This window comes from Pithys albifrons, chromosome 11 (genome assembly GCF_047495875.1).
Source record: "Pithys albifrons albifrons isolate INPA30051 chromosome 11, PitAlb_v1, whole genome shotgun sequence".
NCBI classification, from domain to species: domain Eukaryota; kingdom Metazoa; phylum Chordata; class Aves; order Passeriformes; family Thamnophilidae; genus Pithys; species Pithys albifrons.
The window spans coordinates 14,144,993-14,157,560 of NC_092468.1; the positions used below are offsets into that span (position 1 = coordinate 14,144,993).

The following is a 12,568-nucleotide window of genomic DNA, read 5'->3' on the forward strand; positions in this document are numbered from 1 at the left end:
GCAGAGCCAGAACTGCCCTGCCAGAGTCTACTGATAACATCTCCCCTTGCAAAAGAGTTCAAGTCCCTGCTCCAGGCAGGCGATGTCACCTTATCAGCACTTGAAGGCTCCTGATAAAGGGATCAATCTAACTTCAGCTGCATCCCCACCTGCAAACACAATATAAGGGGTGCAGCCAAAGTGAGCATGGCCGGGTCCATGTGCTCTTTCGCCCTTAGGAGGGTCAGGGCTGCCCGGACTCTGCATGGCACAGTCGGGGCCCAGGAACAATAGTGGCCACTGCGCTGGCGACCACAGGGTGGGCGATTACTGAAAATCATGTGCTCACCCTGGCTGCAGCAGAGGCAATTTGTCAAAGTCACATTTTCCTTTCCCTGATAAGATAGGGCTCAAGGAGTACAATAATGCTTTTCCGAGATACAGTCTTCGCTCTTCTACCCAGCACACAGTTCGGGGAAGCTAATTTTGGAGTGCTGGACTGGCAGTGGGTGAGAGGAGCCCTCCATCTGTGCGGGGGCTGCGGTTCAAGGGACAGAGCAACTCTCTGAGCCTCGGGGACCAGAATAACTCTGGGGGCAGCAGGGTCACTGCCCCTGCAGGCTGGCACATTCCTTGCCCCATGCAGCACTCCTGGAAGGTGCCATTGCTACAGAAGGAGCTGTTGCCCCTGGCTTCAAGGTAGGGAGCTGATATGATGTGGCACAGTGCTGCTGCCCTGCCAGCCCCTGGTAAACCCTGTTTGAGGCTGGAGCATCCAGGGTTGCAGTGCTCCCCCTCACCCTTGCAAGCATCCAGCACATGTAGCTGCACCCTCACATCCTCTTCCCTTCTATGCTTGGACCATTATCCCATCCTAAAGGTGGCACCAGATGCAAGGCCAGTGTTCATGCCCTGGCCAAGGAAAGCTGCCCGTTCCCAGCTGCCTGCACCGAGCAGGGCGAGCTCAGGCAGGAAAGGGATCTTGGCTGCCTGCTGCAAGCCAGTCCCTCTGTAGGCAGCTCCAGTGCCATCACAGTCTCAAGACAAAAGGAATAAATGGCACCATTGACAAGCTAGACCTTATGCATCCCCAGCTTCCCTGGGAATCAGCTCCTTTTAATAATATATACAATATTTGTAGGTGCTGGATCTGGCCTTCCTCAGGAGAGTAATGAGAAACACAACCCTCTGGCAGAGTTGATGTTTCCATTTTGGCATATTGCTTGGGATGCACTTTCTGCACAGTTTGAAATCTGAGCATAATATTATCTTCATGAACCACATTCACCAGTCTGATAATGTGACCCAACAAAAGGTCAATGGAAAAATTAATATAATTTATTGGCTGTTATAAAAAAAACCCTAATCATCTCTTTTTCCTTTTTCCTGACCCCCCACCCGCACCCAGTGCCCTGCTGACATTTTCCAGCCATTCCCAAAACAATGGCCAGGGTGGGAATGCTCTGAGTGGGTGCAGGTTTAAAGGAAGCTTTTCCTGAGGGGCTGCAGCCACATCTGCCTGCTCAGCTGCCCCTCTCCAGGAGGTGTGCAGGGGATGATGTGCTCAGCCAAGGTCACCAGCCTGGCCAGGGCTGGCACCACATGAGGTTTTGGGCAGACCTAGCAGTTTCAGTATGTTTGCTGGGTATCCTCTGCTCTGTGTGGTGCCTGCAGCTCATCTGCTTTGGGCTTGGAGGGGACACCTCTGCGACTGATCTTCTCTGCCGGTTTTGTAGCTGTGAACAGGAGGGAAGGACAATACAGCCAGGTTCCAGGATGTCAGGCACTGCTGCTGGAATGTCTTGGATGAAGTCCTTGAAGGCCCCAAGAGTCTCTCCATGGACACAGCCTGTTGAGAAGGTCTCCATCAGCACGTGCTATGTTACCTCTAGGGAAGGCTACAGGAATCCTCAGCACTGGGCATAAGTGTGTGTGCACACGGGTGTGTTCCTTTGCACATCTGTGTGGGCAGAGGAGATGTACTGTCACACAAGCATCCGTTCTCCTTGCACAGTCCTCCCTTCAGATTTCCCAGCCACCAAGAACACGCTGCTGCCCGCTCAGCCTAGGGCCGGCACTAAAGAGCCGCTGCTCTCCATAGCTACTCAACATCCACTTGTCTCCTCACGCCCGGGAGACCGAGGTGTCTGCAGAGCCCTAAAAGCTGTCAGGAGCAATTAAGCAGCCAGGTGTTTGTCAGGGCATGACCTGTCCTGAGGAGGCAGATGAGCTTGCTTGCTAGGGTGGAGCTGCAAAAGTAATTAGTCCTTACTTATGCTAATACCTCACAGACGAGAAGAAAGGACTCCAGAGGGCAAGGAATGGTGGAAAGGATCCAGCAGCTTCTCCTTCAGCATTAGCTGCTACTTCGAAGGTGTGGCTTTGGATTTGCCACACTCCAGAGCCGTGAAAGGGAGAGCATGGGGGAAACATCTTGGCAAGGGCTGTCCATTTCTGTCAGTCTGCAGCACTGTGAAATCTGTCATGGTGCTCCCATGGCTGGGCATGGAAACTCTGGCTCCTCTCAGAAAGTAACTGTCCTCTCTGGCTTCTTTGCAGCACTGTTTCCAGGCCTGGCTCTTGCCAAGGAAATGCTGGAGGGAGCCTAAGCAGTGTGGCCTGAAAAGCAGGTAACTTTTAAAGTAAGTAGTTTCAGAAAAACAGTATGAGCATCAAATATGATCTTGCCTTGTGTTTTGTAAAGGTGGTTTGTACACTTTTGTGCACAGGGCTGGCTGTATCCTGGAGGCTCCCTGGTTGTGCAGCTCTGCCTGGCACTCTAAGGTGCTTTTTGCCACCAGCAAACCCAGCGTCTCCGATGTGGGGGAACTGGGCTTCCACACTGGGAATGCTCCTGTGCCTCACTTGGAAAACTCAGGAAGGGAGGAGACGTAGAGACAGAAACCCCAGGCTGGGCTCTGTGACATGTAACCCTGAGTTTCTCCAAGCCTTTCACAAGCAGAAACCCTGCGATGCTGTCTGTGCCCAGCATTCAGGTGCCCTTAGTCAAGACTTCTCTTGTGCAGAACTACCAGACTGTGCTATTTATGTTCCCAAGGCTTTCTGCCTACCCTAGAAACTGCTTTTCAATGTCTTATGGGTGAGCTGATCTTCTCTTGCCCTTGCACAAAATATTCCTTGCCCATCAGCTCATTTAGCTCCTGTTCTGTTCCAGCTGGTGCCAGGCCATGTGGGCAGGGTGTGCCAGTCCCAATGGCAGTGATGCTGCCAGTCTGCAGGGCAAACAAGGAGCCACTGCAGCATCAGAGGGCATTGCAGGAACATGGCTTCTGACCATAATAAACTTGTGGACTTTGCCCATCTCTGTTGAAATAACAGAGATGAAAAAGTTATTGAAGGTGACTGATGGAGGGCCAAATGACCAGACAGTATAACCTGCTTCATTCTCCAAGGTGCCATTTCAGGGAGAAGAGCTACACACAGCCTTTGGCCCCTGTCCTCTCTGAAAGCAGGCACAGCCCAAGCTTGCTCTGGAGAGCATGAAGCAGAAGAAAGTCTTCGCAGCCCTCTGTTTTGTTGTAACAGCACCGACTGCAGGTCTGTGGGGTGGTTTCCCAGGAGGTGCTGTGAGAACAAAGTTGCATAAGTCACTTCACCAATAACTTTTGGTCTTGATCTACCCTGGATCATACTGCCAAAATTGTGTGCAATGTCCAGACACATCAGGGTTTAGGAGTTGTTCCTTAACCTGGCAGGACAGGGGCATCTTGGTTTGGGATCTGTGAGGAAGACCTATAGAAGCTGTGATATCAAATGCCTCCTGTCCTGCCCATATTGCAGTCCCCAGTGGTGCCGCAGTAATAGAGACATTTGTTTTTGGCTCCCTGATCACAGAATCACAGAATATTCTGAGTTCAAAGGGACCCACAAGGATCATCAAGGCCCATTCTTAAGTGAATGGCCTGTACAGAGGTCAAGCCCATAACCTTGACTGAGGATGGCTGCAAGATCTGCTGGTTCTCTGCAAGTGATATTGAAGGACATAAGGTGAAATCAAGAATTGCAAATGCTATAAAAATCAGATCCAGGGTTTGAGGGTTTTTTTGTTCTGTTGGGGAACTTTGTTATGATAAATATGTCCCAGAAACTGGGAACCCAAACAGCAATAGTTCAAAGTTATTTTTCCAGTGCTACACATCTAAAGCTGCTCATCATAGCACAGCTTTGTTGGGTGAAGTGTAACAGGGATCGCTTCCTGCCAAGTGTATAGGAGCAAGACACTAATTTGCAGATCTTGAAGAATATGACAGTGGTATTTCAGCAGCTCTAATGCTCTGCAGCCTGTGAAAGTTGCACAGTAACTGAAAGGAAATATCTTTGTTTTTATTCACTTGGCTTTATTACTAATTCACTCTTTGATGCCATCAGCCTGGGATAATGCATTTTCAGAGATGTGCTTGAAATTAAGGAAATGAGTCTGATTAAGTCCTTTAAACAAACTCTGAAGGAGAAATATACAACAATAGAGATATTAAAGGCCTTATTTTCATGCAATTCTAACATGAAATCAAAATATTGTGCTGCTAGATGGTAAGATCCATTAGCAGTGTGTGTGCATTCTTCAGCTGGAGAGAATATCGCCGCCTTCTACTAGGAAAGTTGCCAGAGAGCTTGAATTTGTCCTCTGTACTGGGTGGGCAGTGAGAGGCAGATTCATTTCACAGTGAAATACTTGGAGCCAAATAATAAATGCACAAGCACTTGCTCTTTGTCAGTTGTACTCTGCTGGGTAGAAGTGATGGTTTCTCAAGAGTCTCACATTCAATGTTTTTTGTTTGTTTGGTTTTTTAGCTCTGTTTAGAGAGTTGCTTTAATTTTTTAACTGTCCTGGGGTAGTTTAGCTGTAAAAAGGTTACCAAGTATAGGGTTTATGCTGTCCATTGATGTGGGTGGAACTCCCCCCCATCTACTGGAATACTTCCCAGTGAAGTCAGAAGCTTTGCAGGTACCTACTGGGTCCCCTTGGCAACTCTTCCCTATGGCTGGGACAACTGGTACCAAACTCCATCTTCCTTCAAACTTCTCTGCTACCATCACCAGTGCAGATGTGGTGCCCAAGAACTTCAGTCAGTCTGTGGGCTGGATGTGACACCTGGGCAACCCACCAGGAGACTGGTGTCATCTGTGGAGACAATCCATCAGTGACCTTTTGTGTGTATGTTGCATGGCAGTGTTAAGAAATAATATGGTGGAGCAATGAAAGCAGGTAAAAGCATTCAGACCCCACTTTTCTTTAGGTACACCATGGGCCAGGCAAAGTCTGTCAGTCCTTCTGTCTGAAAGACTTATGTGTTATTTAAAAAAAAACAAACAGAAGGGAGAGGGGAAAGCAATAAGCAGCAACAAAAAGGATGCACCAAGGAGCTGCACAGGGATTCTGTTACACCTTTGTGGCAGTAGGGAGCCAGGAGAGGAGAGTGGAAGATAACTTCTGGGGAGGGAATAGTCTTTAAAGGACCTAAGAAGTAATTTGGAGACTGCTTCCTGTGGCAGTTTTTGGGCTAGCAAGTGGAATGGGAAAACACATTACTACAAGAACTGACTTTTTAAGATCTTGTTCAAGTAAATGGAGCAATGAATTCTCCTTTCTTTCTGCTGCTGAGGATGTGTGACTTATTAGACATGTTGCTGTTGTAATGGAAATAACTAGCCAGGCTATTTTAAACCAAGAAGAACTGGATGTCTGGGAAACAGGAGAAAAAGGATTGGGTGGCACAGGAGAAAAGAAACCTCACGTGTGACAATCTTGGGCACTTTGTACAATTTGCTCTTTAAGCTGCTTCAGAAGCTCATCTGACAGAGAAGTGATAACAAATTGTTCAACAACTCAGGCTTGCCAAAGTAGTTTAAGGAGCTTTCAAAGGAGACCTTTAAAGACTTTTCAATAGCATGTGAATCATCTTGAAAAGTGAAACTGTAACTGCAAATTGCTAACAACCGTTTAATGGGTCACCATTTACCTGTCTGTGTGTTCATATGCTCTGGCTCTCAGATCAAGAGTCAGATGTTCCAGTGCAAGATCCCGCGCCCACACCTGACAGCCCAGTAAGGCAGGGCTGCCACTGCTGTTGCCGACCTACTGAACTTGAAAATCTCAGCTGGCAGAGCCTGCAAGCAAGAAATAAAGGCAGGAGGAGGAATGTCATGTCCACATACAGCCAAGGCATAGAGCCTTAACCACTTTCAGCCCCTTTTCTTATGAGGCTCTTTTTGTTTGCCTGAGGATGTATGGGGATTAGAGAGAGTGGGCCCCGGGGATTTCATCCCCTAAGTTTGTAACAACCTTGCCAGGAAAGTCAAACACAAAGGGCCAGAGGTGTCCTGCAGGAGGCTCCACAGCTGTCCCCGGGGAGGGCTCGGTAGCACAGGGTTAGCAGAGGTGTGCTTGCAGCATCTGGGTCCAGATGTGGCCAGCTGGGTGCCTCTGCACTGTGGAGGTGGATCCCATAACCTCCTCTGAGTTAAGGCACATATTTATGTAGCCCTACCAGAAAAGGCAGGGTGGAACATGCTAATATATACACATTAAAGAGACTGAATAAATAAACAGTAGGTTTTGATTTATTTTCTCTGCTACTTGGATATCTTAGTTTTGGCACAGGATAGATTTCATACACAAACATGATCTCCAGATAGGTTCTTGTCCTGGCTGAGTTAGAAATCATATGCAAAATAGAAAAACGTAGCAAATGTTCTCAAAGCAAAATCATGCTGTTGTTGCCAAAGCACATGAAATCCTTGGCCCTAGTCAACAAGGTAAGACACAGCAGGTAAGAACTGTTCTCTGCCCTAAAGGATTTACAGTTTTACATGAGGGATAACAGTGGGTACAGTCAGATTGGGAAAGCATATAAAATGTGATTAGTCCATCTGAGACTCACTAAATGCTGTACACTTTATGAGCATTGTTGAGCCTCACCTGGGAGGGCACAGGGTTTGCTTGGGCAAAACCAAATAAGGAGAACAGCGTAAGCCCTGGACACTGGGGAAAAGGTGGTGGGAGAGAGCAATTGAGAAGCGTTCTGGCCACAGAAAGTTGTAAGTTTCGTTGTGGGACTTGTACCCAGAGCAAGTTCAGGTGGAATACTTGTAACTATGCAACAAAAATAGTCATGGGAAGTCTGCTAAGGAAGGCTGCAGGACTTACTCCTCCTGTCTTCAAGCCTCAAGCTGCTTACCTCCTCCCATGGTACTGAGTAAAGTCTTGAGGAATTACATTGGCTGTGAATGGCCATAATATTTCTAGAAGCAATGACAGTGCTGGATTGTGTTCTCTGCCTCATTTCCTGCTAACCAGACTCACTAAGGTGAAGTAAACAGAGAAAAACTATTGTTTTTCTTGTAATTTCTCTTGCAATTTCTTTTCTTGTTTCTACCAGGTTAAACATCTGATGCTTTAAAAGCTGTGATTTCTTAGTGCATACCTAGAAATAACTCATGACACCCTGTGACCTGTCCCTTCCCTGGAGAAGCTGCAGCCAGAAATGCTGCAGGAGAGTGGAGGTTGCCAGGCACTTCCAGCAATACAAACCAGAGTGATGCCAAGAGAGCTGGAAAGCAGGGAATGTGCCAAACACAAAAATTAATCTCTGACTTAATAAAAGCCTGCATGGTTTGAGGTTTGTGAAACAATAAATGAGTTCAAATTTGCCAGTGACTGAAAAAGAAAAGCAATTAGGTGTTAAGGGAAACCTAATGGGGATAAAGATAATACACTAGAATATGCAATGGGTTGAAAACTGTGATGAGAAATTAATCTCAAATTGAAAATTACTAAAGGAATTTTGATGAAGATCATAGAAATGTATGCATCAAAGCAAACCTTTTGACTCTTTTTACTGGTAGGGAATGACAGAATAAGAGCTTCTGTTTAACAGCACTAATAACTTCATAATATTTTTCCTTTGAGTCATATGGTAGGGTTGTTTTACTAGTCAATACTTCTCCCTCAAAAAAATCTCCTTGGCTTTTTCCCATCATAGTAATTTCTAGGTCTGTGTGACCTAGAAAGCTATTTCTGCTTGTGTGTTTTACCTCTGTTTTCCCACCAATATCTGGGTGGAATGATACCCATTTCAATCTTCCTGCTTTCCTATGACTCTACTGGGGACACTGCTAGAAAGATTGCAAGTCTAAAAGCAGTTGTGAGCAAAAGTGAGCCTAAGGAAATACCTCATTGTGATCCAAGTGGAAACTGGAGGAGTCCTTCATCAGTGTGTCACTAGATGATTCAAATGGCCACAGTTCCAAATGGCATCAAAGTAGGCTTTTCTGGTTTTAAAACAAAACATCCTGCTCAAATGGGGAGGCCACAATAAAGATATATATAAATGGGAATTTGGCAAGCTGATAGCAATGGGTAGTTTAGCAGTTTGTAAAATGGGTAGCTAATTAGGGAAATTCAGTGAAAAGGTATTGGCCAGTACCATTGGCCACCACTCAGTGGCATTTCCTTGAGGTACAAAAAAAACCCTAGCAGTGATTTAGGTTGGATGTTGGACAATGACAATTACACTTCAATGGAAAAAAGCTGAAATCATCAGTGATTTTTCTGTTCTTTGTTTGGAAAATTGACAAAACAGGGTCCCCATATTTAAGCGGAGGTATTTTTGTCCTCTACATGTAACCAGAGTGAATGAAAACCGCTGGCTAATACCCATCTTTAAAACTGCATGCAAAAGTATTTAAAAAATTGCCCGAGAAGATCACCAAACCCTTAGTACTGATTTCTCAGCAAATAGTGTATCACTGAATTCGCAGAGAATCAGAGGAAGTAACTGTTGAGTCATTATATAAAACCCACTAACTGACATGGCCTGGGTAAGCAGGACAGAAGCCTCGCTAGGCTGACACCAGCCTTTGGCAAGAGTGGTGAGGAGGTCAGTGAAGTGTGCAATCAACAGAAAATTGAACTGTGACAGTACTAGAGTTAGCACATTAACAGAAAATAGAGTTTTAATCTCTTTGAGTAGAAGGCGGCAAGCATTCTGATTTGAGTCACAGCAACTCCATATCATGCCTGATCTGTGGGTGGCTGCTAAAAGGGGCAGTTTTGTTTCTCATTTTCTTTTCTCTCATTTCCTTAAATCGTGGTTACATGCCTGCTCAGTGAATCAGTTCAACTCATTGGGCCAACAGAAAAATATGTCTTTTTGTTTCTTTTTATTACTGTCAGAATTTCCTGCTGGATCTCCATGCTGGGCTGACTCACACCAGAGCTGAGGGATCACTGGAGCAGGGGCAGGGAGCCCATAGTGCTTCTGGGGTGATGTGATGCCCTGCCAGGAGGATGCAACCCCTGTTCAGTCACTGCTGGGGTTGGATGTGATGGGATGTAACAGTCAATGGCTCCCTTCATCTGCAGTGGAGAACTACGGAAAAAAAAAGATAATACTGTGTGAAAATAAATACAGATCCTACTTATTGTGGTTTACAGATTCCCTAAATTATTTACAACGCTCTTCAAAATATTCAGTTGATCCCCCTGAAAACTTAACCATCATCCATCTGAGGGCATGTTTAGTGAAGTCACACAGGTGCCCCTTCTTGCCCTTACAATACTGATTATCTTTTTATGTTACCTGGAATTAGTAGAAGAATTTTTGGCACAGTGGCTGTACAGATGTGTAAGTCTGCAGGACAGTGAAGGAGTGAGCCATCAGCCACCTGGGTGGCTTTCTTGACTGGATACTTCTCAAAATGCAAATTTTATAAAATTAAACCCTAGCTCCTGGGCACTGAGAACAAAGTACACACAGGTCCCAGCTGAGCATGTAGAGTAGCACAGTGACACAGGAGAGGAGAGCACTGCTGAGAAGGCAAACAGCTGGCAGCTGAGCAAGGCACGAACCTTGGACACTGCTACATTTCCAGGGAAGCGTATCCTTAGTGGGTGGCAAAAGCAGTTGATGGAAGCAGGGATGGATTATGAAAAGCAGGAAAGACCCCCAAGCACTTCTGTCAGGTTGAGGGGAAGAGTTGCTGAGTGACCCACTGGCTTTTTTAACCTGAGGGGAGTGGGTTGTGTCCCACGCCTGAGCTGGGTCTGCAGTGGATCCACCGTGAGCCACAAGCCTGCTTCAACAAGGACCCCCACCCCGGCCCCACTGCCCGTCACCCCTTGTCCTGCTCCACAGAGCCCCCCAAAGCTGTCCCCCTGTCCCTGACCCCACGTCCCTGTCCCCATATCCCTGTCCTCATGTCCCAATCACCACGTCCCCGTGCCCACACCCCTTCCCTATGTCCCTGTCCCCACGTCCCCATCCCCACGCCCCTGTCCCCACGCCCCTTCCTCATGTCCCTGTCCCCACGCCCCTTCCTCATGTCCCTGTCCCCAAGCCCCTTCCCCACGTCCCTGTCCCCACGCCCCTTCCCCACGTCCCTGTCCCCACGCCCCTTCCCCACGTCCCTGTCCCGACGCCCCTGTCCCCACGTCCCTGTCCCCACGCCCCTTCCCCACGCCCCTGTCCCCACGTCCCTGTCCCCACGCCCCTTCCCCACGTCCCTGTCCCCACGTCCCTGTCCCCACGCCCCTTCCCCACGTCCCTTCCCCACGTCCCTGTCCCCACGCCCCTTCCCCACGTCCCTGTCCCCACGTCCCTGTCGCCACGTGCTCCCCCTGCCCACACCTGTCCCCGCCCCCCCGGCCGCGCGACACCCTCTCGACACCCTCTCTTCCGGCTCGGCGCGTGCCGCTCCGCCGTCACTTCCGCGCGCGCCCCGCCCCGCCCCGCCCAGCGCGTGCAGCCGGTTGGCGGCGGATCCGCGCGCGCGGCGGGCGGGGTGGGGGGGGAGCGCCGGTCCCGCGCCGGTCCCGCGCCCGCCCCGCGCCCGCCCCGCCGGCGATGGGGCTGCGCTGAGGCCGCCGGTGAGTGCGGGCCGGGGGGCCGCGGGCACGGCCCGGCAGGTGAGGGAGGGTCCGCGGGGCTTCCGGCGGCGGCCGCATCCCCCGCCGAGCCGCTCCGCTCCGCCCGCAGCAACTCCCGCGGGGCGCGGCGGAGCCGCTGCCGGGAGCGGGTCCCGCGGCTGGGGCAGCCCCACCGCCTGGCGTGGGGGCCCCCGGCGTGTCCCGGCCCCCCTGTCCGGCACGTGCGCGCCGGCCCGGCCGCCCCCCCCTCCCCCTCCCCCTCCCCTCCGAGCCCCACCGCGCTCTCGGAGCACCCACGGCGCTCCCCGCGCCGGCCCGGCCCGGCTGCCGCGGGGCTGGGACCGAGCACCGCCGCGGGGCTGCCCCGGCACTGTCAGCGCGTTCCGCGGGGCCGGGGCCGGTGCGGAACCTTGGTGCTCGGGGGCCAAAGAGAAACTTTCCCGGCACACTGTGAGGACTCGATGTGTCTCATCCTTTTTTCAGCACATGAGTCAGTGCATTCTGTTGCCGCTGACAAAGGTTACAGATGCTTTACTGTCAGCTGAGCTGTGGAGATGGGGATCTCACACTGCAAGCACCTCGGACAGACACTGCGTCATTCCAAAGAGGAGGCCTGTTGATGCTTGTTCAGGGATAAACAGCTACTGGGTGAATTAAGTATTGATTCCATTTCAATTCTCAGTGTTCCAGGTGAAAAAGAACCTGATGGGTATCTGCAGAATTTGCTCTGGAAGCTTGCTGCTTCCACCAGTGCTCTGGCTTGCCTGCTGGGATCAGTGTATCCCTGCAGGTACTGCGGTTGGAAGACAGTTTTGGAGCCCTTCAAGGGGCTGAGATGGCAGAGCCTCCAGCAGTGGGAGATGGTGAACTCCAGACTGTTCTGACATGAGCACTGAGAGTTGTCTGGCCGCACTGGCTGGCAGCTTCCTCTGTGTTTGATGTTGCTGAGAGTTTTGTTCCAGCTTTAGAGTTCATGGTGTGTTTTCTTTGCAGTATGCACTCACTAGAACTCTGCAGTATTTTCCTAGCAAGGGCAATCAAGGTTATGTTTCATTTAGCCTATTCATTACTCTGACTGTCATTTTTTTATTGTAGGTGACTGAGACATCGTATGTATGAGATTTGTCCACACACTGGCTCTTCAGACAGGTTAGCCATGTTTTTCTGCTATCTGTTCCATCATGTCTGAAAGAATTGCTACTTTCACCTTTTCTTAAAGTAAAACTGATGTTTGTACAACAGTTATGTCCTATAGAATGTTTATTTTCTTAAACCTGTGAAGAAGCATCTTTTTGACAGAAATTTTCTCCCAGCATGTTTGCTGCACATACACTGAGGAAATGTTTGTTTTGGTAGGTAGCATGATAGCGAGGGCTACACACTGCTACTTCTGTAAGCTGCTTTTTCTTGTTGGCCAATTACAAATAGAATTTTACAAAGTTTAAAGAAAATATGCTGTGTAAACTTTGAACTCAGCATGGAGCATTCCACTGTGAGCACCTGGGTCAGTAAGGAAAAACTGATGTACTTCAACGTTATCAGCTTGTTAAATACTTTAGAAAATGAGTAAGAGAGGTCTTCTTAACTTTGGGTTTGGCCAAAGCTGACTGTCCCTGACATGAGGAGGCAAAACCAGTGAAAGGGATCTGAGCGGTTCTGCAGACCCCGTCTCCAGCAGAGCTGCTGGACAGCAGCTGCCAC

At 49.2% G+C, this 12,568-nt stretch overlaps 2 protein-coding genes and 1 long non-coding RNA gene across 8 annotated transcripts in view; 2 read left to right on the forward strand and 1 right to left on the reverse strand.

Annotated features, from left to right (window-relative positions):
- Window positions 1-9,400, forward strand: part of LSG1 (large 60S subunit nuclear export GTPase 1) — a 30,350-nt gene extending 20,950 nt beyond the window's left edge. The window contains exons 15-16 of one of the 4 annotated variants that reach the window (XM_071566145.1): window positions 2,539-2,621; window positions 9,176-9,400. In XM_071566145.1, the coding sequence (XP_071422246.1) occupies window positions 2,539-2,613 (75 nt within the window). In that variant the 3' untranslated portion in view covers window positions 2,614-2,621; window positions 9,176-9,400. Of the gene's footprint in view, window positions 1-2,538; window positions 2,622-7,379; window positions 7,408-9,175 lie in introns of those variants that run through there. The other 3 variants (XM_071566139.1, XM_071566140.1, XM_071566143.1) reach the window with 3 other exon arrangements.
- On the reverse strand, window positions 8,701-10,679 carry LOC139676807 (uncharacterized). Its single transcript, XR_011698737.1, has 3 exons — window positions 10,629-10,679; window positions 9,851-10,007; window positions 8,701-9,371 (listed from the first exon to the last, which is right to left on the reverse strand). It is a non-coding gene; the product is annotated as an uncharacterized lncRNA (long non-coding RNA).
- A 46-nt stretch (window positions 10,680-10,725) lies between these two features.
- Window positions 10,726-12,568, forward strand: part of ATP13A3 (ATPase 13A3) — a 59,720-nt gene continuing 57,877 nt past the window's right edge. For 2 of the 3 annotated variants that reach the window (XM_071567092.1, XM_071567094.1), the window contains exons 1-2: window positions 10,726-10,867; window positions 11,963-12,016. In XM_071567092.1, the coding sequence (XP_071423193.1) occupies window positions 11,979-12,016 (38 nt within the window). In that variant the 5' untranslated portion in view covers window positions 10,726-10,867; window positions 11,963-11,978. Of the gene's footprint in view, window positions 10,907-11,962; window positions 12,017-12,568 lie in introns of all 3 variants that reach the window. The other variant, XM_071567093.1, reaches the window with a different exon arrangement.